This window comes from Protopterus annectens, chromosome 1.part0, assembly GCF_019279795.1.
Source record: "Protopterus annectens isolate FY-2018-M chromosome 1.part0, PAN1.0, whole genome shotgun sequence".
NCBI classification, from domain to species: Eukaryota; Metazoa; Chordata; order Ceratodontiformes; family Protopteridae; genus Protopterus; species Protopterus annectens.
Genome location: NC_056725.1, coordinates 1,537,284,401 through 1,537,310,915, shown reverse-complemented (window position 1 = coordinate 1,537,310,915; position 26,515 = coordinate 1,537,284,401). Strand labels below are relative to the sequence as shown.

General features: G+C 36.1%; 1 protein-coding gene across 1 annotated transcript in view; it reads left to right on the top strand.

Moving 5' to 3' along the window:
• LOC122803380 (solute carrier family 22 member 3-like) overlaps positions 1-26,515 on the top strand; it is a 423,027-nt gene that overhangs the window by 381,352 nt on the left and 15,160 nt on the right. The window contains exon 4 of the mRNA XM_044073001.1: positions 8,821-8,989. Coding sequence (XP_043928936.1) covers positions 8,821-8,989 — 169 coding nt within the window. The remainder of the gene's footprint in view (positions 1-8,820; positions 8,990-26,515) is intronic.

Genomic DNA, 26,515 nt, shown 5'->3' with positions numbered 1-26,515 from the left:
GCATGGACTCAGTAATGGAAAAGCATGTCTAAATATAGAAGTCTTTGTTATTGTCCTGTGGAGAAAAATGACAGGGATACAGTGCAGAGGTTTTCTGTTTTCACATGTTCTATAACTGTTTCAAGTAATGGCTAGCACTCTTAACCAAACATGTTCAATATTTTGCCTCTTCAACTCAATACATGGCTTTTTCTCGGATCTGCCAGGACACGTCATTTTTCTTTACTGTATGAAATAACTTCTCGTATATGTTATTGAAAATATTTACATTACTTAGCAATTTATGAGATAAGGTCAAAATTGTTGATATCAAACATTTGGGAAACCCACCAGATTTATTATTCTCCAGTTTGGTTCTCAGCTGGAGTTGGCCCATTCACCTTGAGTGCATTGACAGTCCTTTGAGCTATTGGTAGGTGTGTATTCTATATGGAATTGAATATGCATCCTGAAGAAAGGTGCCTCATGCCCTCTGAGAGCCTGGACAGACTTCAGATCCCCTGAAATAAGTGAGTAGATAAAGAAAGCATTAATGAATGAGAAGATTAACCCTGATCTTGGGAGGGGGTGTGCAATGTATCCATCATTTATTGTAATTACCGTCGATATTTATTTTAGTATTAAATTCCCTTTTGTTACTAAAGCTCCTCCTGTTATATTACAAACATGCACTTTCAGATAAAAATGATTCAGACATTCAGTTATAGCCCAGGTGAAGTCTAACCCTAAATAATCTATAAAACATATAATATACTCACAGGTATACAGTTTCCTAACCCTTTAATTTTTGCAATAAGAAACTATTGTACCTTTCTGAGTTTATTCAGTTGACTTGTTCAATGTCTAGAAAACTCAGCATTGTATTCAGTATCAGGTTAGATCACTGCAGTACAGATTTGTACAATGATCCCTCTGTCTTCACTAAATGGTCACCATTTTTGCTTTATCACAGGCTTGGTGGTGAAGCTGCTAGTGACTGCAGTTCATCTTTGCAACTAAAACTTTGGCAGTACTTGTGTATCATGTATATTATGTACACAGTGATCTTGCAGTTGATTATGTTCTAATATTTGTTAGCAAACAGTTGATAGAAACCCAGAATGCGTTCACTAGACAGTTGCCAGCATCTTGGAATGGCAGTTACATTCCTTTCTCCCTCTACTCCAAGTTTGTGCTGTCTTGGAGTTGGATACAGAAAGGTGTAGCTAGGATGGGGCAAAAGGGACAGCTGCCCTGGGTGCAAGGTATCAGATGGCATAGTCAGCAATACCAGTAGTCAGTTTCTGAATGATGATACTGCATTTGCAGTCAGATCTGATGTGCTTACATGATGCATGTGTGGTCTAATGCAGAACCTGCATTCAGAAATTATTCCTGGCATTATATTTTTGGTATGGGCCGATATGCTCGGTACTCTGTGTGTAGTATTTAGTTTTAGAAATCCATACATTACATTTATAGCAAACAGTTTTTTACAATCTGACTCTGCAGAAAATATATATAATGTATTTATATATATAAATATAAAACATTGTATGTGTGTGTGTGTGTGTGTGTGTGTGTGTGTGTGTGTGTGTGTGTGTGTGTGTGTGTGTATGTGTGTGTGTGTGTGTGTGTGTGTGTGTGTGTGTGTGTGTGTGTGTATTTTTGTGCTTTGACATTGGGAGTTTTGTTATTTTTTGTAGGGACCTCCCAAAGTTTTAGTTGTTTTGGGATCAAATAATCATTCCTTGATGCAATTATTCATATTAAGCCGATTGATTATATTAAGAAGAAGGCTCAGGATGTGCAATCTTACCTTGCATTGTGGTGAGTGGGATGGGACTCCTCCCACAAAACATGAAGAATTGAGGCTCAGTGATGGTAGTCTTGCTTTTGGCAAGTATAATTTGGCAGATAGTTTGCAGCCCATTTTTTTCCATATGTCATGCTGGCTGTTCTCACTTTGTATGTGGAAGTGTGATTTGTCTCTTTCATAGTAAAAAAAAAAAAAAAAAAAATCAATGTCCTTATTTAAAGGCAGTTACATACATTATATAAAATATTAAAAAAATGCATAAGACCACCTGTCCATAATCCCCTTATGCATTTCCAGCTATCACTGCCTTCATTATTTATTTTGTGCCATTGAACTCCTAGTGACACTTTAGTAAAATTAATACAAAAATCAATATGATGTTTAGCATGTTATTTACAATAAAAATCACAGTTGCATATGACATGATTCCTCATTCCAGATTGGACACACTCTCCAAACTAATCCATGGCAATTGCATTGCACACGTCTGATTTACAGTACTTGTGCATGTATAAATCAGTCAAGCCTAACATATTTTGTATGTGTGCCATTTTTGTTCACATTCAACAAACTTTAACGGTTCCTAAACTACTAGATTTTTGTCATTTTGCAGGCTACACCTACTTGTTTGGTCAACATAAGCATAAGTTTTTCCGTATCACAGAACAGTATTTTCTACCATACAAAAAATATTCTTACACTGTCAGAAATAGTGAAGCATCACTTAGATGTCTCTCAGCTTCTTTATCATTTCAGTGCTGTTCAGCTTTCTTACTGTCTGTCATGTTGAGTCTGCAAGAAATCGTACATGTTCTTTAGGAAATTGTTTCCCTGGTTTTCATATCATATGACGGTTAGAATTTTTTAGATCTTTGGTAGAGGATAAGTCTACATAGCTAGGTATTTGCTGCCTTTGTATATTTTCCTTTTATTGAGGCCATCAATTGGCTGAGTTTTTGGAGCTGGCTAAAAGGAGCAGACAAGAGAGTGAAACAGTTGTAAAACAAGTTATTTTACTGAAAGTTAAGTGCTTTTGTCCCTGTCTTTGGGACTTCATCAGAACTGAATTCCAAATCATTAAAACTGCTATTTATATTACAAGTTCATTAAAACCTATTTAAAAACAACCAATCACTATGTAACCTTTAATTTGCCTACCATTGCAAAAGATTGCTCATGGTTAAATAAATTGAATTAAAGAGATACTCCCATGATAAAAACACAATTGAACCATTAAATTGCTGGAAAATACCAATGCTTATTTAAGATATTTCAAACAATAATAATAAAATTGTTAAAAATTACAAAACGGTATTAAAACTTTTTTTAAAATAATGCATCCATCAGGGTCGCAACTTTGCTGCCCTTACTTTTAGTAAACTACTTAATAAAACAGCATCATTTAATCTTGGCTTTTCACTTGCATCTAACCTCACTTGCCAGAGTTCCCTGTATTCCAAAGTATGTTCTTAGGAACCACCTCTTGGGTTTTTCATGACCTGTTCCAAAATAAAAAGATAAAACTTTTTGTTTCCTTCACATACAGTACAATGCCTGTATAAGGCACTTGTACCCATCTCATCATAGTCATTTTCATAAATATGTCTATTGAGGGTGCATTCAGTCTTCCCTGTATAGAATGGGTAACAAGAATCACTGATTCTTCTTTGGTTATTTGTTAGACATTATATTGGCTAGGCATTTTGGGTAGTTTTCAAAGTTTTTGGAGTTGTTGACTGTCTTACCATGGAGTGACACCCTGTTGTCATACCCAAGAAAGCAGCTGAGAATGAATGTTAGGAAATGTCATTCCTTAGGGTAACACAGGGAATGACCATGAGAATGACCATGAGAATGACCTTGAGAATGACCACGAGAATGACCTTGAGAATGATCATGAGAATGACCTTGAGAATGATCATGAGAATGACCTTGAGAATGGCCATGAGAATGACCATGAGAATGGCCATGTGAAAGGCGTCCCTAGCTCTTTTACAAACTTTCACTGGAAACAAGGATTCATTGCAGTGCCTGTAAAAGAAAGCTAAGAATACAAATGTGTTAGTGTAACTGGAATAATCATCCAAGGACTAGAAATTCTAAAAGTAAGCAGTGGTTCTAGGTATTCCTATTCTAAGTGAATGAAAATAATCTTTTGCAGGTGATGGATGGCATGTTTATTGTATTCTCCGTGGATAAAGGACGCATAATGGGAAAGATAATGTTTAACAAAAATCAAACTTAACATCAACCTACCTTTTACATCAGGTCATTTAGGGTTAAAACTAAATGAAAATTAGTAACAACCATTTACTGTGCTGCAAAAATATTCTTATTACACATAACATCAAGACAAGATAAAACTATTTTTTTTTCAGTTTGTGCCCTGAATAATCCTAAAATAAATACTAAAAGAAAATAATGCCTAGGATTGCTGTGTCGCATGTCTCAGACTTATGTCAATGGATTAACAGCTCCTTAATTTCATTTATTTATTTTTTATTTATTTCACATATGTTGACCGGATTGGTCCAGCTGGGACAGAACCATTTTTAGTGGAGACCCGGGGAGAAAAGCTCCGCAGTAAACACAAACAATAAAATTGACTTAGCATTCAATTAGTAAAACAAGAAACATGCATAGAATAACTAAAGCAGGTTAAAAATACATGGAAATAACCAACATCATAGCATGTGTAGGTACAATGCAGAGTAGAACAATACGTAGTATAATTCTAGGGCAAACACAATTGATGAGTGTAGGTACAAATAAGAAAGGATTACTAAGCTTATTCATTTGACTGTTTAAAAGTCATATACCGGAGACAAGATAAACTGGCATAGTATGAAAGAAAAAGAAGTTAAGTAACAAAAAGAATACTAAAAGAGAAACAGAGGCAAAGAGGAAGGAAAGTACTTACAAATTAAAGAAAAAAAAAAAAGAGTGCCAAGAAAAAAATAGAATTGTAAAGATTTATTAAAAAAAAAGAAGAGAGACAGAGTAGCTAAGAGAAGTGAGCCAATCAGGTGGGAGATAGCACTGACATAGTTTAGTTTTGCTTAAGTGATTTTTTACTGCCTTTCTGAATTGGGGTTTTGGTCTAAGGAGACGAATGTCTAGTGGTAATTTATTCCAGTTCACAGCAGGCAGATAGCTATAAAGGTTTTTTCCTGAGTTAATCATGGGTTTGTGAATGGATAGGAGATGTTGTTCAGAGCACCGGAGTGTTCTTGCAGGGGTGTAGTGGGAGATTATAGAGGAGATGCTGGGACTGAAAGTGGGCTGGTAAAGAATAGAATGTATTATCTGGAGTTGAGAAAGGAGAGGTTATGTGCTAATTCTAACCAGTTCAGTTTTCTGAGAGAGAGGCAGTGATGAGATGAGTATGGCAGTTCAGCAGCAAATTTAGCTACCTTGTTGTAAGTGGATTCTAGTTTAATTGTAAGTGTAGCCTGTTGACTGGTGAGAATTTGAGCACCATAAACAAGGGTAGGTAATACGTAGGCATGTGAAAGAGCTACTTTAGCTTTGCTTGCAAGAAAGTTTTTATTTCTAAAAAGGAGACCAAGTTTTTGATTGGGTTTCTTAATGTTACTTAGGACATGTAGGTCAAATTTTAGTTGATTGTCAATAATGACTCCTAGTAGTTTGGTATGACTTTCAGCTGAGATGAGTGTGGTGTTATGGGAAGTGATGGTGAAAGATGGTCTCAGGTGAGACATTGTTTTTGGTAAAAAAATGTAATAGCTTGGTCTTTTTGGGTTTATTATATGATGGTCTTGGTTGAGACAGTTTTCAATAGACAAGAAGGAGTTCTGTGTTATAGTTTGGAGTTCAATGAAGGAGTCAGCAATGGAGATGACTGTGGAGTCATCTACATACTGAACAAGTGAAGAGTGAGGGGTAGAGTTTGATAGTTGATTAGTAAAAACATTAAATAGCAGTGGCCCTAGAATTGACCCTTGAGGTACTTCATGCCAATTAACTGAAATAAAATGGCCAGAAGAACTTTCAGTGAACCTTGAAGATAAGTTATTTTTGAAGGGATGCAAGGCCTCCAGCACCTTACATGTAGTGGGTTATACCCACATCCCATAAACTTAAATATACCTTCTCTGACATCACACAACAGCAGAGAAAAAGGAAAACACAACTTTTGGTAAAAGTTGTTTTGGACAGCTTTACTTTGATAGATTGGCACTCAGCCAAAGAACTGTCAGCCCACTGACACATTCATACACGTGCCATAGATACAGAAATGCAATATCATAGCTTTAAAAATGGGAGTAGCTGTCACTTGGGTGTATGCCTTATGATATGTTCGGGCAGTCAGTTGTGTGAAGCAAAATTAGAATGTGGATGTGTTTCTTGGTCCTTCTCCTGTTTATTAAGACCTTACCTGAAGATATATCTTGCCATGTTATACATCATGACAGATAACCTCATGCCATAGTACCCAGATGACTGTATTGTTAACATAGTGATTGTTATTGCAATTTAGTATACTTGCATTTAAATTAACCATACCCTAGTTTAACAGCTTGAATACACCTCTAGTGTTAACACACACATCTAAAAGATTAATGTAACCTTTTTGGTATTAAACAACTAGATGATTGACATGAAAGGTAACAGTGTTGCATTTTCTGGCCAGTAGGAAACATGATGATTCTGTGATCAGAAATGATGAAAATATATTTTTAATTTGAATAACTAGATTCTGACTTCAAGTTGTTTCTATTTAATTTCTCATTTTTATAATATTTAACTAATGGCACAATCTCAGTTTTCAGTATAATAGTTCAGTTATATTATCTTCTCTTAGCATTGCAGATACTGGTTTTATTTTTTATTATTTTTTATGTTATACTCATTTTCATTTATCTTTGGTGTGTGATGTGTGTGTGTGTGTGTGTGTGTGTGTGTGTGTGTGTGTGTGTGTGTGTGTGTGTGTGTATGTGCATATGCGTGTGTGTTTATGTGAGGTCTGTGTATACAACTGAGATATAAAAAAAAAAACTGCATATTTATTGAGGAATGTACATTTTTACTTGAAAATTCCATCAATTAAGAACATTTTTTTACTGATTTGCTAACGGTTTAAGTGAAGTGGTCTTTCTCCAACCCTTTTCAGCCAAGACCCAAATCACAAGGGTGAATACAATACAACACCCAACTAGGCAGTTTAGAGTACTGAATTAACCTGCTATAGTTTAATGATTAAAAGGGACTGCTCATATAAAAGCATCACAGACAAGGGAATACAGTGTAAATGCCACACAGCCCACAGATCAAGACTGATACCTAAATGTGATGTTTTGAGGCAGAAATTTTAACCACAAAGCAATTACACTATATGGATTTATTTGCTTTAGAAATATTTAAACCGTCTATGTGGTATTATTTAATTTTGTTCCCCATGTTACATACCCTCCTACATTTTGTTTTATTTTTATATGCTTGATTATCTTAGCTTAAGGATACAAAACTTTCATCACAGAATGTTAGTCACAGCCTGCACAATCTCAGAACTATAAGATCAACTAATAATATCTACTTCAGAATTATCTATATACACTAACACCCAAAGGCCATTTTACATCTAAAGGCCACATTATTGAACTGTTGATGTAAACCAAAGATATTTGCATGATAAAGCAGAGTAATGTAATGACAACTACACAATAATTATAATAAAAATATTGAAAAGGCAGGATTTACTTGTGTAGGTAGTGCAAGGGGCCAGCATTCATGCAAATATTGGAAAGGAACTTAAGGTATAACTCTCATATGTCTGTGCAATGCTCATGAATTACCTTGCAACTTAATGAGTCATAAACGATACTGCATTATACCTAAACATTACAGAATAAATTACAATGAAAGTTTAATTCTTATTATGTCATGTGAGGCACTATAGTCTAGTAGAATGGAAGTTAGCATTCCATAACACTAGAAGACAGAGACCCTTGGTTGTTAAATATTTGGGCTATATGGCATTGGGGATGGCCGCACATCATACTTTTATGATGCATACCATGTTAGCGTTGTCCTTGCAGAAAAGTGTCCCTCTTTTTCAAGAAATTAGATACCTTCATTTGTTATAAAACTTGAGCAGGAGTAGAGCTCTTCTATGACTCTAGCAGTCTCCTCTCCACATGGGTCTCTCATATGCAGCATTTCTATGGTGATTTGACATGCATTTCTGGGTTCCACTTGCAAGCCCAGTATATGTGGTGCAATGGATTCCCAGCATTGTTTAAGTGAATTGCACAATGATGTACCTTTAAGAAGAGCATCTGGAAAGCTCAGTTATGCTACTGCATATCATTGCTGGAATGCAGAAGAGCAAGTATAGCCTAAAGGGTCTTCCATTTTGATACACTCCTCCATGACTGGGCTGGGAGTTTTAGTAGAATTAGTTATACTAGACTTCACTAAGCAGTTCTAAATACCGCATGGCAGTAACATGTAACACAAGTCTGTGCTATGTGAGTGATCATTTTTAAGTATTCATAAAAATGAAAGAAACTGAGCAGAAATGGATCAGGCTGCATTTTAATATTCCTCTTCTGAAGAGTTTATTTACTGAAAAAACTACTTGACATATATTCAGTCAATGAAGATATCTGTTGAACAAAGATTCCAGTAATTAGCATGGAAAATATTTGAATGTTCAGAAAAATACAACTATCTCAGGCAGTTGACAAACTATGAATGCTCAGAACTTCTAGTGACCTTATAATAAAAGTAATCTCTTGCAATATCAGACTTTGGTTAGGTTTATATCTTGGCTGTTGCTAAATGAAAGGACAAAGTCAATTGATGCAGCAATGTAAACTATGGAATATGTTGTGGTTATGCTGACAGACTTATGTCAGACTGCAGTGAGGTAACATGCCTGTCATTATCTGTTCTCCATGAGGATTAGATCATAACGTGTGTAGCCAATAACTTGTTTGCCTTTCCCAAACTGTTTTACTTTTCATTCTGACATTTTGGTGTTTTCTGACTTTTTTCAGTGACAGAGCTTGTGGGATCACAGTATAGAAGAGTGGTTGGCATTGTGGCCCAGATTTTCTTCACTTTTGGGGTAATGGTCCTCCCTGGAATTGCATATCTTCTTAAATCATGGCAATGGCTTCAACTGGCTCTAACGTTACCAAACTTCCTCTTCCTCACTTACTATTGGTAATTACTTTGTAATTGTATACATGCAATAAAGAAACTGATGCAGATGTGTTAAGATACAATATCTTTAGCTAAGATAATGCTGCATATGAGCGACATGTTTAATGTATTCAAGGCCAAACATATTATGAAGTGGTGAAGTCCAGCTCTGAAATGCTTAGCTACGGAAGCAAAACACATGCATGTCTCTGTCCCCAGATGTTACTAATGGTGCAGGTAACTCTTAGGACATTGTTTTGTATGATAGCGCATGCTGTATAATTTTTCTTTACATTTTCTTTTGCCTAGTATATTCAGTATTTGCAACAGAAAAAAATGCTGCATATCAGCATGCAACTAAATGTTTGGAATTCGTTTCATTTCTGTTTATACTTCCATGGAAATAAGAATTTCATGTGGTCCTTGGGAAATATGCTTGGTTAAAATGAAAATAAAAAAATGAGCAAATAAATGTTCATAAATAAATTCTTCAGCAGCAAGACAAATGTGAGCATGCTTAGTGAATGTGTACTGAGTCATGCACTTTGATACAGTAAGCTGCAGGAAAAATCAGAACCTCTTTACAATTCCTCCGAGCTGCTCTTGGTTTGACTACTTTACCTAAGACTTACCGAGAATCTGCTGCATCTAAAGCCATCTGCTGCCAAAAGAATGAAAACAAGTATCATCTTGCACTTCTTCTGATTACTTTGACTCTGTTTCCTAAGAAGCCTATACAAATTGTTACATTTATCACACTTTAGTAGCGTTTCAAAGCTGAACTGTTTCCACTGCTGTTGTAGAACATAATTACATTGTGTCTGCTAGTTTTACAGGACAGTAGCATCTAGATTGTGTGGTTTCCTTGCACTTTACCTATTTATCTGCACAAGGAGGGAACCATTAGGAAACTATCGACCCATAAGTCTGACTAGCCTCATATGCATGTCAACGGAAAGGGTAATCATGGACCTGATTAACAATAATATAGGAAATCTCCTGGCTCTAGACCCAACCCAGTTTTGCTTCATCAAGGGCAGGTCCTGAATGTTCAGTGTGGTGGACTTCTTTGAGAAGGTCACCAAGGCCATGGATGAGGGTAAGACAGTGCATGTCACCTACATTTAGTTGGCCAAGGCATTTGACACAATACGTCACTCAGGTATTAAAAATAAATTCACAAAATTGGACATAAACCTCTATGTCACCGGATGGATAGCCAAATGGCTCCTGGAAAGGTCACTTGTTAGAGTGGAGGAATCCACATCCAGCAAGAGGCCAGTCACCAATGGAGTACTAAAGGGCTTCTCAGATGTCAAGGCAAAAGCTGATGGCTTTTGGCTGATCAAGCTTTCTGTTGCAAGTTGGGGTCAATCACTGATTTCCCAAATGATGTTGTTATGCTACAGAAAGGTCTGATTTAGACTTATGATTGATCTCAGAGCCCTGGCCTCAAACTAAATACAAAGAAATGCTTAATAAAACCTTTTGGGAAATCACATATTCCTGGAACTTCTAAAATTGATAGCACCCCCCCCCCAGAGTGAAACCATTTGTGAGAGATCTGGGTACTCAGATAGATAGCAATCTACACCTTGACCACAATGTGTCGATCTATGTGGATAATCTTATAATTAATGTCAGGATATCAGACCAATAAATGAGTACAATGGCCCCTTTGGTATGTACCTCACCAGGCACCTACAAAAGATGGACCTTTCTCATAGGTTTCTCAGCAAAAAATTATAGGATTTAACCAACATGTCATATGCTGATGGATTAAAAGCACTGTCACTGTATTCAGTTTCCTACCAATTATTGAGGGGTGATCTGTGCCTGACCTACAAGGTAGTCTCTGACCCAGCCCTGATGGAATTATTGCTTATTTGCAAAACGAGCTGCAAAAGGTTTACCCACTCCAAATATCTAAACCTGATCTCTGACATGAATAGATCATGCTGGAGAGACAGATATGTGTCCCAGAGATTGCCCCTCCTCTGGAACAGGCTTCCTATTCACATGAAGTAGAGCTCTTCCCTGACCATCTTCAAATGCAGTCTGGACCGATGGATGGGAAATTACAAATTTGCTCCTGAGGTGACATCCAATTCCCTTATGGACAGAGGCAGTCTGTAGAAATTGTCAAATCTTCACTTGTCGATCCTTGTTATCTTCCCCCAAGGGATAGAAATTCGGGTAAAATCTGGGTAAAACTAGTTAGGCTTGTAAGGGCTTTGAGACATTAGCTTAGTAATCTCCTATGAAGCTATGCACCTATAATTCCACAAGATAGTGTTTTTTCATGTTTTTCATATTTTTTTCATGTTACTGATCTCTACATACTGATGCACAATACAGCAAGCATAGTTTGCCAGCTTCACAGCATATCAACATGCCCAAGATATACAGATCTGTATAGTTTAAAGGGGACAGCAAGCACCACTGCACCTGTGCGCCATTGCAATCAACTATTATATTCAAGCTTGAAGTTAACTGTACCTCAGGGATGGGGCATACAGGTACTGTCTTTTTCCAAGGTAGTGCAACTAGCAGGATAGAAAATTAACTTTAAATAATAAAATTGAGAGTAGCATGGTAGTTACAGAAATGTAATATTCTAAGATCAGCATGCCAAACTGCTTTTACACAAAAATATGGCAGACATAAAACTATTTACTTTTATATGTGACAAGCTCCCCCTACATGCCCATATATAATATCAGTCTGAATTTGAGAACACATTATTGTTGGAAAGACAGTATGCATATATTCTCCAGCATGAATGTTTTTAAGTGTACCTCAATACTTGTTTGCAGCTGATTAGAAGTTAAAGCTTACAAAAAAGCTGTCAGTGTATTGAGTTTTGTTCTTCTTATATGTGAAGTGTATATTGCCCAATATAATATAATGTATGTTAGCATAAATCAAATATGGCTTATCTGCATTGTTGTTATCAATCACCATTATAGAAGTTCAGGTATTTGATGACAGTGACCTTTGGTGTTATGCTTGCAAAGCCATGAATGAGGCCACTGCAGCACCCAACAGCCAACATTGGGGCAACATGGGCAATGGTGCCATTATTTAATCTTCAAATCCTTTTTCCATTTACTTTCACAAAAGGCAATTATTAGTTTGCCAGTAGCACCAACAGACAATAAGTCTGCCATATTATGTAACTGCAAATCATGTACTATATTATTTAAATCTGTTTGAGTAGTGGAGTAATAATAAGCAAAAAGAAAATAAGAGCTGAAAATGTGCTTATATGTCCTCTCCAACATGCTGACTTGCTTTTCTAATGCCATTCAAAAGTTGATGCTCCTACAATTTAAAAACTTCCATGCAATTAAAATTACTACTTGTATAAACAAAACTGTAAGACTGAGCACGATATTCTTAAATGTACTCCCTATGGAACTAGGATCGATGACAAACCATGACACCCACCCACCAACACCCCTCCAACACATACACTTGTTTTTTTTTTTTTTGTACAACCAATGATACACGCACATGCTCTTTTGCATTTTGTCTTATTGTTTTTAATGTATTCTTACCTAACAGATTGTTTTAACTTCCTATTTAATAAAACACCAATTGTTTGTGTGATTTAAATTTGTAGACTTGACCATTTTTTCCAGCAGGAAGTAAAACAAAATTTCTTTATCAATAATAAAAGAACAACCTATTTTAGACTGTTTCAATCATAAAAGACCATTTGAACTGCTGTCATTGTAATCCACCAGTGTCCATATGCTGCAATTGCAGTCACTTTGACTGCATGCACTGCAATTGTCTGATTGTGATAAAATGTCCACAGTAAAGTATTCCCAACTGATTTATACAAATGCACACTAGTCTTGCTAAGCCCAACAATTAACTTTTTAACCTGATCATGTCATCAGTGGGCATTGATTTTCATCTACAGACAGGCCTTGTACCCAGCAATTATAGCCACATTGGTGACCGTGTGAACTTTATATGACTGCTTGGGGGAAACAATTATAATAATGGGCACAGTAACATATTTCACATTCTTTCATGCAAACACACATTGGCCACAGTAAAGTATTACAACTTACCTCACATAAATACACAGCAGTCCTGCAAAACCAAATTAATGACTTATTAAAATAAATAGATGGTACAAGAAAAAAGTTACTTTTATATCTGACAGCCTTCCTCATGCCAAGTCAGCAGTTATAGCCATGTTTTAATGAAATACACCACTCAGACATTTGATCATGATAAAATAGTTATCACAGTAATGTACTTCAAGTTTATTTCACAGAAATACACAGTAGCCACAGAAAAGTATTAATACTTATTTCCCAAAAATGCATACTAATCTTTCAAAGGTAGTTTTAAGGCTGTTTAAAATGAGCATACCACATGGGGATAAATTAATTTCATCTATAGACAGCCCTCTGTACCCACCCAGCACTAATACTTACTTTGCTAATGGAGGACATTTCAAATGTCTGATTTGATAAAAATGATGGACACAGCAATACATTTCAAGTTTGTTTCACATAAACACATGGTACTATATCTGGCCACAACGAAGTGTGAGACCACTATATTTTTTACATCTGCTAGTATTTAAATGTGCAAATTTAATTAGTATTTTTTTAATTTAAATACATTTTGTAAATTTGAAATTCTGGTCCTCTATTCACACACACTGCACCATCCTGTCTCAAAAAAAGATCTGTATCCCTGTCAGACCTGCTCTTTCCTTGAAATAGTGACTACATTTAATAAATACTTTATAGAGAGCATTGCTATCCTCACCAATAGCAAATCACCCTCCCCTACACAAACATATAACATATTACCAACTGCCCACTCTACTACCACATTATCCTCAGAAAAATATGAGTCCAAAAATCCTTAGTAACAAATGCTAATGACTTTACCTTAAAACCTGTAACAATATTATAAAAACTGTTACTTAAACTTAAACATTGCTCCACAGCTGACAACAGTGTCTCACTTGAATACCTCAAGATGGCAGCAGAAGCCATATTTTACCCAGTAGCTATCTTAATCAATAGTTTCATACAGGAATCTTGTGTTCCAGCCATTTGGAAAAGATCATATGTCATCCCATTGCACAAGGGAGGAAACTGTACAGAAGTATGTAACTTTCATCCCATTGCAATTTTTGCCCCACTTTTAAAAAACCTAGAAAAAATGTATCCACATCAACTTCTTTACCATCTCCTCTTTGAATAACTCTTAACAAGTACTCAACATGGATTCTGCCCTGGCCGTAGTATAACTACTGCACTGTTATCCTTTTTTAGATAATATAAACAAGAAAATGGACTCTGGCAAACATACCTCTTCCATATTTCTGGATCTGTCCAAATCTTTAATAGCATTTCACACAGCAAACTCCTTCAGCAACTATACCATTTCAGCTTATCCTCTCCTTTACTTCACTGGTTTAAAAGGCACTTATCTGACAAACAGCAAACTGTTTAGATGGCAACATACTTTCTCTCCTTACCTCCCCGTTACCACTGGTGTACCTCAAGGCTCAATTCTTGGTTCACTTCACTTTAACATTTTCATTAATGACCTCTATAGCTCTTCTAGGCAAGCATCTCTTATACAGTTTTCTGATTCAACACCAACACGCTCATCTGACACTGGAGCATCTTCTTGAAATCACACAAGAAGCCTTTTCCTCTGTTGAAAAATGGCTTCATAAAGCCAAATTACCCCAGAAAACAAAACTACTCCTATTCCTCTCCAAAGCACACCTGAGGGACAAATATAGCTTCAAAATCTTCTAGTTAGAAACTGTATCCAGTACAAAACTGTTTGGTGTGACAATTGATGACAACCTCAGATTTAAACTCCACATTCAAAATAATATAAAAAAAAATCACCAAAAATTACAGTGCTTTATAGACATAAAATGTTCTTACTAACTCTGCTAAAACCACCCTAGCACCCACATACCTCTTTCCCTCACTCTTATATGGTGCCACTATACTTGCCAACTTGCACATAGCTGTTTAAAACTAAACTTGAAATATATTACAACAAAGTTGCTAAATTTTCTGCCAATAAATAATACAATACACATCACTGCAAGACCCTTAAAAGTTTGAACTGGCTTGAACTACCCAGCTACCTGGAATTTGTACAACTATCTACTGCCCACAACATCATTTATATACCCCATGCTTGTCCTGCACTAGGGTCTATTCTTTCTTTCTATCACCCAAATAGACCCCATTTGTTCTAATGATAAACAATGTGTCACCATCTATGTTGTTCTTCTTCTTCTGGCTTTTTCCGGTTAGGGGTCGCCACAGCGGAACTCCGGTCCGCTTATGATTGGCAGTAGATTTTTTACAGGAGCCAAGGTGCCAACTCGACGCCCAACCTTCAGCGAAGGCATGCCCATTCTATGCATGTCTTTCAAATGCCACGCGACTGCAGGGAGGACATGCAAACTCCACACAGAAGGTGCTCCAGCCGAGAATCGAATGGGAGAACCTCTTGCTGTGAGGCAACAACACTACCGCTGCACCACTGCGGCTTCAGTGTGTCAATTCGAAATATCCTTTACATTACCCTGTTGCCAAAAAATGGAATTTTATTCCACAGGTTATTTGAACTGTAGGCTTCCTTCCTTCAAGCATCTTCTGAAAGACCACCTATTAAAATCATGACTCTGCTCATGCTATACCCCTGGTTGAATATAAAACTTGTCTACTTTTCTCCACCCCTATCTGTATGTATTCTCTGTCCATCTTTACTTCCTCATCTTCATCTGGCTATCCTACCCTCTCTACCACTTTACATAACCTTTTCATATCACCTCCTCCTCATTTAAAACAACCTTTCCTAATCTCTCCCTCCCCTTGATATTTACAACTGAACTAAACACATGACTTTTACTTATTACTACTGTGAATTGCCAAAGGGATGTTCTCCAGAATTGTATATAGTGTTTTACTTTGCTTTTTCTCTTTGTTCTTTTTGTAACATATTTGTAGTATAACTCTATGCCTTCCAGTATTGTTGATTATTTTTGAAATGTATAATTTTCAGCTGTTCCTTATGAAATGTGTTTGAACATTTTTATATTTTCTTTAAGTGGAGCTTTTCTCCTCAGACCTCCACTGAAAATGGGTTCTTGTGACCCAGTCAGACTTTTCCACTAAACAAATGACAAGAAATACATAATAAATAAATTTATGTAACATACATTTGAAAGTCATTACTTTGGCAATTATTTTTATCACAGTCATTAGTCTGATGAGTAAACAGTCAACAATGTGGCTTTAATTGCTAGGTATGGGGTGTGTTTGTGGATGAAAATTACTAATGCTGCTGTCATGATTAAGTAGAATACATATTAGTATGACTTTTCAGAACTACTGTAAATTTGTGTCAAACAAGTCAGAAAACTTTACCATGGCTATTTTTTTAATTACAATGAGACATCTGAGGTGCACAGAGATAATAAAGTGGCTGCAATTGATGAGTGCAATGGTCATGTGTGGAAAATTAGTTTTCTCCACTGTTGGATCGCAGATGAACTGTCAATGATCGGTCTGGACAGGATCAGTATCATAGAACATATTCTGTTTGCTGAAATTAGTGAAAGTAATTGCTGCTAAGACTTTTGGGTATATTTATATGTGTGAGGGGTGTTTCACTGTATCTAAGGGTGAAAAGTTGGCCATAATGTCTTTATCTTTTAACCACAGTCAAACATCAAAGCTATAAGCAGTGAGTGGCTATATCTTTAGTTCTGGACAAGGTTTGTAAGAAAGCAACTGATCATTGACACAGAGAGACAGCAAATAACATTGATATCTTATTGACCTTGGTTTTCTGGCTGAGTTAAGTAATTATTTTTCAAAAGGAATGCAGAAAATGTATAACAAAACATCTATACACTCAGAGCTTATGAGGTCTTGGTTACCACCAGACAACCCAGCTATAGGGAGATTTTGGCACACAATAAGTAGGGGGAGCATCATTACCTTCTATCCTGGGTCATATCTAGCCTATAACTCCCCTTTCTCAGAAGTGAACAAGACCTCTATAACGTGTGCAGAGGGATGGGTCAAGCATGGTTATTATTTCTTTCTTTCCTCACAATCAAATCTTAGAGGTGAGTACATAAGGTTGTTATAAGTTGTATAAGAGTATCAAGTTGGAATATATTACTGTGATTTTTTTTTTTTATTTTCCTTACAAACATCAGGTGTGTATACAACTTTCTATGTTGGGGCTAGTACTATAGAAGTTTATTTGGTATATGCATCTAACAGCAATACGTTTATGTACACTACTATGGCCATGCATTCTTTCACTTTTGCCTCACGGTAATGTCAAAGGGGTAGAGGGATACAGAGATAATAGCTGTGTGGTGAGACATGTTATGAATATTACGTGTGTGAGAATGTGTGTATATATCAACAACTAAAGTACAAAGCCAAGAAATGGCAAAATATTGATCCAAAAGAATTGAAGCTCAAAATATGGAAAGCAAAAATCAAAACTCACCTTTTTGCACAGTGATAGCTCTCCTGCACCCTCCAAGTAAATGGAGCCATCTAAACTGAGCCAGAAGATATAGCAAACCTACCGGCCGATAAATTCAGGTCCAACTTTACCCCTCTCTCCCCCTTAACCTTCCCTCAGTAAATACCATCAAATATAAATCCCCCTGTTATTACTAGGGAAAAGATCTTCAATGCTCTCACTAAGGCCAAGAACACTGCATCAATGGACAAATACAATATCCCAGCAAGTCTTCTAAATAGCATGAAACATGACCTATCAGGCACTCTGGGATTGCTGTTTGACTGTAGCCTCCAAACAGGCTTTGTGCCTCATGAATGGAGAACAGCAACAGTCATCCCTTTGCACAAAGGTGGGACATCTACAGACCCTGGAAACTACAGACCCATAAGTATCACTAGTCTTGTATGTAAAGCAATGCAAACAATTATCATGAAAATGAAAAATAATGATATAGTAAACATCCAGACACTTGACAGAAACCAGTTTGGTTTTGTCAAAAGCAAGTGATGACTACTCAATCTGGTGGACTTTTTTGAGAAAGTCACCAAAGCAATGCATGAGGGCAAAATGTTTCACATTGCCTACCTTGACCTGGCCAAGGCATTTGACACAAAACCCCACTCAGGCAAACTCAAGAGGATAGGTACAAACCCACATGTCACCCAGAGGATAGCCAAATGGCTCACAGACAGGACCCAAGAAGCTAGAATTGGGAAGTCCAGCTCACTAAAGAGGCCAGTCACAAGTGGAGTCCTTCAAGAAAAGTTCCTTGGACCACTCCTTTTTGTTTTTACTTCTCTGAAGTCAAGGCCAATGTTAATGGACTATGGTTGACTAAAGTTGCAGATGATTGCAGATTAGGAGCTGTCATTGAATTCCACACTGACACAATTGTTCTCCAGGAAGGTCTGGCACAGACACATAACTGGTGTCAGAGCCATGGACTAAGACTAAATGCCAATAAATGCATAATAATATCCTTCAGGAAGTCACCCACCCCTGGTAACTATCATATTGATGACACATCTCGTAGAGATGACTCAGTAGTCAGGGACTTAGGGACACACATAGACAGCAATCTAGCTTTTGACCATCATATGTACACTGAACTGAAGAACAGTGAAGAAATCATTCTATGTTGCACAACTTATAAACAAAGGTATAGCATCTAAGTCCAAGGACGTCATTGTTCCACTGTATTCGGCATTCATCAGACCTATTATTGAGTACACTGCCTCCTTTGGTATGTACCTAACTAGGCATTATCAACGACTGGAATGCCTACAGAGGTTTCTCACTAAAAGAATACAGGGTGTAAGTAAAATTTCCTATACAGACCACCTCATGGCTCTATCCATTCTGTTTCCTACAGGTTTTTGAGGGGAGATCTATGCCTGGCATAGAGGGCATTGTCAGACTCCACTCTGATGGACCTCCTGCATATCTGAAAAACAAACAGCACTTGAATTACCTGCTCTAAAGTCTTAAACCTTGACTGTTATATAAATAGGACCTGCTGGAAAGACATGTATGCATCCCAGAGTCTACCCCACTTCTGGAACAGGCTCCCCATCCATGTAAAGCAGAGTTTCTCCCTAACCCAGTTCAAGCACCGCATGGACAATTGGATGGGGAACAGGAAATTCATTCATGTTTGATGCCTATGTCTCTAATGGCCACAGGCAACTTGTAAATGGTTCATCTCCCAGTCCCCTACTTGTAAATGTTTCATCTCCAAAGCTCCTGCTTACATTTATCAAGGGTATCAGAACTTGTCAGAGATTTGGAATGCATGGCTAGGCTTAAAATGGCACTTGTGGTCGTTACCCTAGTAAACACCTATGAACATATACTCCCTACTAATTATATATACCAACTCTGAGATTGTACAAGAATGGAGAAAGGGCAATTTCTCATCCACTGCTGCTCCTTGCCCTCCCACAAAGTAATTTTGGCAGAAGCAATTAAATGAGTTTTGATCACTTCTGCCAGTAAAAAAACAAATGCTCAGTATTGTGAATATTTGATTACATGAAGTGTTTCCATATATATATATATATATATATATACACACACACACACACACACACACACATATATAATATATATATATATATATATATATATATATATATATATATATATTCCTATCATTGCATTGATTAAAAAAAGTGATCAAACCCTAAAAGATCAATCCCAAAAGACTAAAAGGCAAAAAAAAAAAAAAAAAACCTGTAAACTATTCTATTTTTTAAACTTTTATTTTGCATGTACTAAGCCTTAAGCTCTGCCCAAATGTTATAGTGTGTCAACATTTGCAAAGTCGACCTTTTGTGGTTGATATTGCAAATCAGCTATATATATATATATATATATATATATATATATATATATATATATATACATACACATAGATATATATAGATACACACACACACACACATATATGTATGTAAACATGCACACATGTATAGTAACTATATATATATATATATATATATATATATATATATATATATATATATACACACACATATATATATGGGTCTAAATGGGTCTAGGACACATACTCGACTAGCATATGTCCGAATCACAAAACATTGAACACAGATAAACGAAAGTGCTTAACATCGAAAAGCGCTTCTGTGTATGTGTAGTTCAAAAAAAAAATCTACGTTTCTCCAGGGGGCTTTGCCCCCTGCACCCCTCATACCCCCTTACTTTATTATTCTCACTCCAAGATCGCACTACAGCGGAGAAAGGGAATTTTCCCTTACCCGCACTGTAGTCCGATCTACGAAACAGGCACACATACACGGAAGCACTTGTCGATGTTAAGTGCTTTCGTGTATGTGTGTTCGATGTTTTGTGATTAGGACATATACTAGTCGAGCATGTGTCCGGATCCCATATATATACACACATATATATATATATATATATATATATATATATATATATATATATATATATATATATGGTTTACTATCAAAATGTGGAACAGCACTTATGCAAAACTGGAATGGATGAATGTGTCTTTTCCAGTTTCTGTAATGTCGTTCTTAAAATGTTTGAAACACATTAGCAAATGGTAGTGTACATTTGCTAATGTGCATTTGACATTCTTATAACAGATCACACTACAGTGGGGATTGGGAAATTTACCCTTTTCCTCAGTGGAGTGCGATCTCGGAGTTGGAATATATAATTTGCAAAGGGCACATGAGGGTGCTGGGGGGTTTGCAAAACGGTAAACACTTGTGCTGTAGATGTACGCTTCTTATGGCAGCTTCAGCACAGATGCCTGAGGTTTTGATGTCACCTCCTGACATTCCAAATTTGGTCAAATGCAGACGTCATGGTGATGCTTTTGACATTCTGTTAAAGTGACATTGTCAAATTTAGAGTGTTAGATGAAGTAAGTGGAATTTTGATTTTCAACTTTTTGACAGTAAACTATATATATATGTCCGCTAAAAACTAATCCACCAGTCTACTACACATAACCAATGACATTGTATCATCACTGAGACTGAAGCACTTAAAAACGGGTGTATATTAGAACATCGAAGTATTATTACTTCAAATGTTCTAATATCGAACCCTTTGCATCGAATGCTGAAAATAGCGAAGCTGCAGAATATTGAATACTTTCCTAGGGAAAGTATTCGGTGTGCTGTTTAGGCAGTTTTGCTATATCCTCGACTGTGGAGCAAAGGTTATGGACCGGGTTAAGGTAAGTGTGTGAACGAAGGTGAGTGTGCGATTGGAACCTTAGGGTTATGGAGCAGGAAAGGTGAGTGTGCGATAGGGACTTTAGGGTTAGTTAGCAGGTAAGGTGAGTGTGCGATAGGGAGATTAGAGTTATGGAGTGGTTAAGATGAGTGTGTGATAGGGACTTTAGGGTTAGGGAGCGGGAAAGGTAAGTGTGCGATAGGGACTTTAGGGTTAGGGAGTGAGTAAGGTGAGTGTGCGGTACTTATGGACCTTAGGGTTAGGGTTGGGTTAAGGTAAGTGGATAGCTGGTAGTGTATGTATGGTTTAGTGTAGGGTTTTGTGAAGTGTATGTGTGTGGATTATGTATTTTCGTGTGCTTGTATTGTGTGTATGTTTGTTGGAACAGCAAATTTTTTCCCTGGGAAAAAATTTGCTGTTCTGAGTGTTCGATGTTATGGTGTTTTGAGTGAAATGGTTCGATATTAGAACATTCGATGTAGTAATACTTCGATGTTCTGATATAGACCCCTTAAAAACATAGTGTTCAGCAAATTCATAAAAAATACACAGTGTCATGTAAGAAACATATAAATAGGTAAAAACTGTTTATATATATATATATATATATATATATATATATATATATATATATATGCATTTAAAAATACTTAAATAAGTTTTAACTTTAATAAACTTTTGACATTAATGTGTTCGTTAAGTTCTGGAAATCTATCAACTCTCACGGACATGTGCCATTTCATTTCTCTTACTTCCAATAAAATGTGAGTTACTCACTTGTTCCAAAACAGAGAAATGAAATTTCCTAAAGGCAACACATTCTAAACTGTGCTTTGCTAATGAATTCAATAAATCATGAGCCTTGATTGCTTTGAGATGTTCCCTAATTCTGGTCTTTAATTTATGCATACTTTTACCAACATAGAATTGACTGTGTGTACTACATAATGCAAGATAAACAATTTTCATACTATTACAATTATAAAAACCTTTCACGTCAATTAAACTACCTAAATGAGAACAACGAGGTCCATTGCCAATAACCTGTAGACCTCAGAATTACCTGCAATCATTTTCCAGTTATTAGTAACAATTTTCCTAATGGTGTCACTATCCACCATAAAGAGGAATTGGAAGTGCACAGGATTTGAACCCCACCATCCCAAAATTTGTTTTATTCTTAACACTGCCTGTAATAAAATCTATACCTTTTCTAAGAATTGAAGCAAATCTTAACCACAGCTTACTGATAATGTCATCACTAATACTATTTAATTCTGATAAAGGGTAACCTCTATAAAGAAATAACTCAGTCAAATAAAATACCTAGTTTAGAAACTTACGATCTTCACTAGTGATCCTGCTAATTCTGATTAGCTGCCCATGAAAAATGTTTAATTTCATGAACTTTGGGTGATAACTATGATAGTGAAGGTAGTTGTTGGTATAAGTGTCTTTTCTATAAATCCAACTATGAAAACATTTATTTGGTAGATCTAAATGTATATTTAAATCCAAAAAGTTAACTGTATTACCAAGATTACTGACAAAAAAGTGTAACCAAGTGAGGCTATTATTAATTTCTCCTAAAAAGATGTAAAGCAAGCCTTGATTACTGCTCTGAAAAAGAGGTCATCAGTGTAATGATGGTAGAAAGTGACATACTTGAAAGAAGGTAAAGATGCTAAAAAAGTGTTTTCCCACCAGCATAATACGGTGTTAGCAAAAGCTGGAGACATTTTGGCTCCCATCGCTATGCCAGTCAATTGCTGGTAGGATTCTTCATGTAATACAAAAAATTATTTCTAAGAACGAGGTCCGTCAGTGTGCTGATGATGTTAATAGTAATATTATCCAACTTAGCATACTTGTCCTGATATGACTTCAAGAATGCAACACCTTCCTCTGGATCAATATTAGTACACAAAGAAATAACATTGACAGTCCATAACAAAACTTCACTTCCAGAAAACTGATATTCTTGTAACTGATCAAGTAAAGACCACAAATCTTTTAAGTAAAACTGACTCTTCTGAACAATCATGTTGGGAATCTTGTCTAAATAATAAGAGGTGGCAGTGGTTTTGTATCTTGGAGAAGAAAGTATGGGTCTAAATGGTGGTCAAGCCTCGTTTTTATCTACCTCAGGTATGCCAGATATATATATATATATATATATATATATATATATATATATGTGTGTGTGTGTGTGTGTTAGGGTTAGGGCTAGGGCTAGGGCTAGCAAGGGGTTAAATTTAGTGTTGTGTCTGTTCGGTGTGCTTAGTTTTTGTCTTTGTCATTCATTTGTTTTGTCAACCAATGACGTAATCATATATGAATATATATATAAATATATATATATATATATATATATATATATATAAATATATATATATATCTATATACACGTATACATAATATCTATTTAAATAGATATAAATATATATATATATATATATATATATATATATATATATATATATATATATTATATATATATATATATATATGTGTATGAGCAGCATACAGTATATGACTGGGGTAATTTGTTATTTCACTTTCATTCCAGTCTAATACCAGAGGTGAGAAAAGAAGGTTGTTTTCTTTTTTGTGGGTATGGAGGCAGGCACTTTCCTTACATGTGATGTATGCTTCCTTTCAAACCTTTGTATTCACATACTATTTTGTTAGCTTAGAACACAAGTCATACAGCTGCCCTAACTACCTCATCTTGACAATTGGATGTTCTCTTTCTCTGGTCCTGCTTTATAACTATTAAACCTCCTCATCCAGTTCCTCTATTCTCCCATTCATTCCCCACAAGGTACAATAGCCCATCAGCTCATTAGTTCCTCCCAGACACAGAAGCCAAGGAGAAGAGTGTGGACCATTGTCTATGGAGGCAGTTTTTTTCTTGTTAGTCACTAACCCCAAGGTGTATCCCCAGTAAGCACTCTAAGGTTTATAAGGCAATGGCTAAAAGTGATGGCATGTCACATTCACAAATGATGTAACCTTTCATGGCTGCCCTCATTCCCTTGAAGTTAATGTTCCCATGTGGTCTTGAGACTACTCTGAGGATTCTACAACAATTCAGTGATCCCTCCCTGACATGTGCCCCCCACACTTTCTCTTCAGAAAGAGGTGAGATGGCTAATGCACGTCACTTTTCCTTTCCACTCACAAGCTGTAGTAGGTACACACATTGCTAAGTGAACTCAGATTGTCTGGGTTATAGTCAAAGCTTTATCCTGCTAATACCAGGTTGATCTGAATTGCAACTTGTGATAAGTATAATCTAACAAGTCAGGAGTAATAAGCTGCCTAGCTGGAAAAAAATAGGTCATTATGTGATATGTTCTTTCAAGTTTGCACATATATTTATAACATACACATTTCATACACACGTGCACACACACACACACACACACACACACACACACGCACACACACGCACACACACACACACACACACACACACACACACACACACACACACACACACACACACACAAATGCTGTTACTTAAAGACAGATTCCATATACCTGTTCACAGACATTTACAAGTTCTGTTTTATTTTAAATCTAGTCAAAGAACTAGCAAGTTTCCTTTCATGATTGTAAGTAGCATGTGGAGCATTATCGATAAAGGTACTTAATTGATTGTCAGAATATAAAATATTCCACTGCAATCTCAATGCATACCATACTAGTTTTTTATTAATATCCATAATAATAAAATGTACTTTTATAGCTGCATATTTACCATTACATAATAATAAAATGTACTTTTATAGCTGCATATTTACCAGACTTTACACAATGTTCTTTATAATTCAAATGTTTTGGGCATCCATACTATTTGTTGATAAAAAGACACATAGAATATCATAACTCAAAGCTTACTGGGTTGGTTTAACTGATGTGTAACATGGAGAGGAGTGAGAAAGTAAGTTTTATGTTTTCTCACATTCTGTTCTCTGAGTTTCTGACAGTTCAGGCTTATGGATACAGATATGGACACATATATGGATACAGCTACAGATATACATATACATATTTGGGGTGTAGTATCTTGCCTCCATATTGGGTGTGGAGTGGGAAAAGGCATTGCCTCCCCAATTTATTTTGTATATTTTTATGACTTAGGTAGTGTCAGTGTTTTGTGTTGTCACCTCATAAGGTTTTAGACATTTTGAGGTGAATTAATATAATGCAAGACCATGATTATTCTTTTAAATGCACAATTTAACAGTGACTTCTATCACCTTGCTAGAAAACATAAAGCCATAATTTCTGTTTGTACTGGATTTTCAACAGACTGAAAGTATAGCTTTTTTTCTTTCAAATATTATATCACAGGAAGATTTTAATTAGAAGTATATTATGACAACTACTAGACAGCAACAGATATTATGTGTTTTATGCCTCCTAAATAAGGTAGCATTCCCCGTATCATCTAGCGACCTATGAACAGTTAATGACTAACAAAAAAGCAAAGCAAAACACACAATGAAATGCCACTTGCACCACAGAAGCAACTGTAAGTAACAAAAGTGCTTACTGGTGTTGTTATTTCCAAAATAATGTGAGGAGATATGGACATGTCATTAGCTGCAGAATTGCTAGTCTCATTAGCACTAAACACATAGTAAACTGCCACAGACAAACTTTAGAATTAAATATATGCCCCCTAATTTTCAGTGCCCTGTGCATTCATTAACTCATAACTCCCATTTTAAGAAAATCATACTATACAGGAAATAGAAACACTCCTCCAGCTAGACACTGTCATGTGGTATCTTGACATTCATATCTCTGCAGTATTTCAGAAATCCTTCTGTCTTACTCAGGTAATTTCCAAAGGCATCTTATCAGGCTTCAGAGATATGTTAATTCCCTTTTACTCATACCATATCAGACCCATTATTAAATATAATGCCATTTTGGCATTTGATTGTCATCTTGAAAGACCTCAAATTCCTAATTAAAAATGGTTTCAAGAACTTTGCTTAGCCAGGCAGACTGACACCCATTTCTCTGTACTGCAACTTTTATGCACTCTTCCATCCACAGAGATCTGAACTTAGACTTTCAAGTCATGAAAGATCCAACCCTTCCTGACCTCCTTTTCTTTCACAAAATAAGTGATTATCTGGATAAATGAACTAAGCCTTCATTAACAGATTAAAATGTTAAACTGACGGATGGAAACATGCACATACCAGTAATGTGCATAGTGCTATA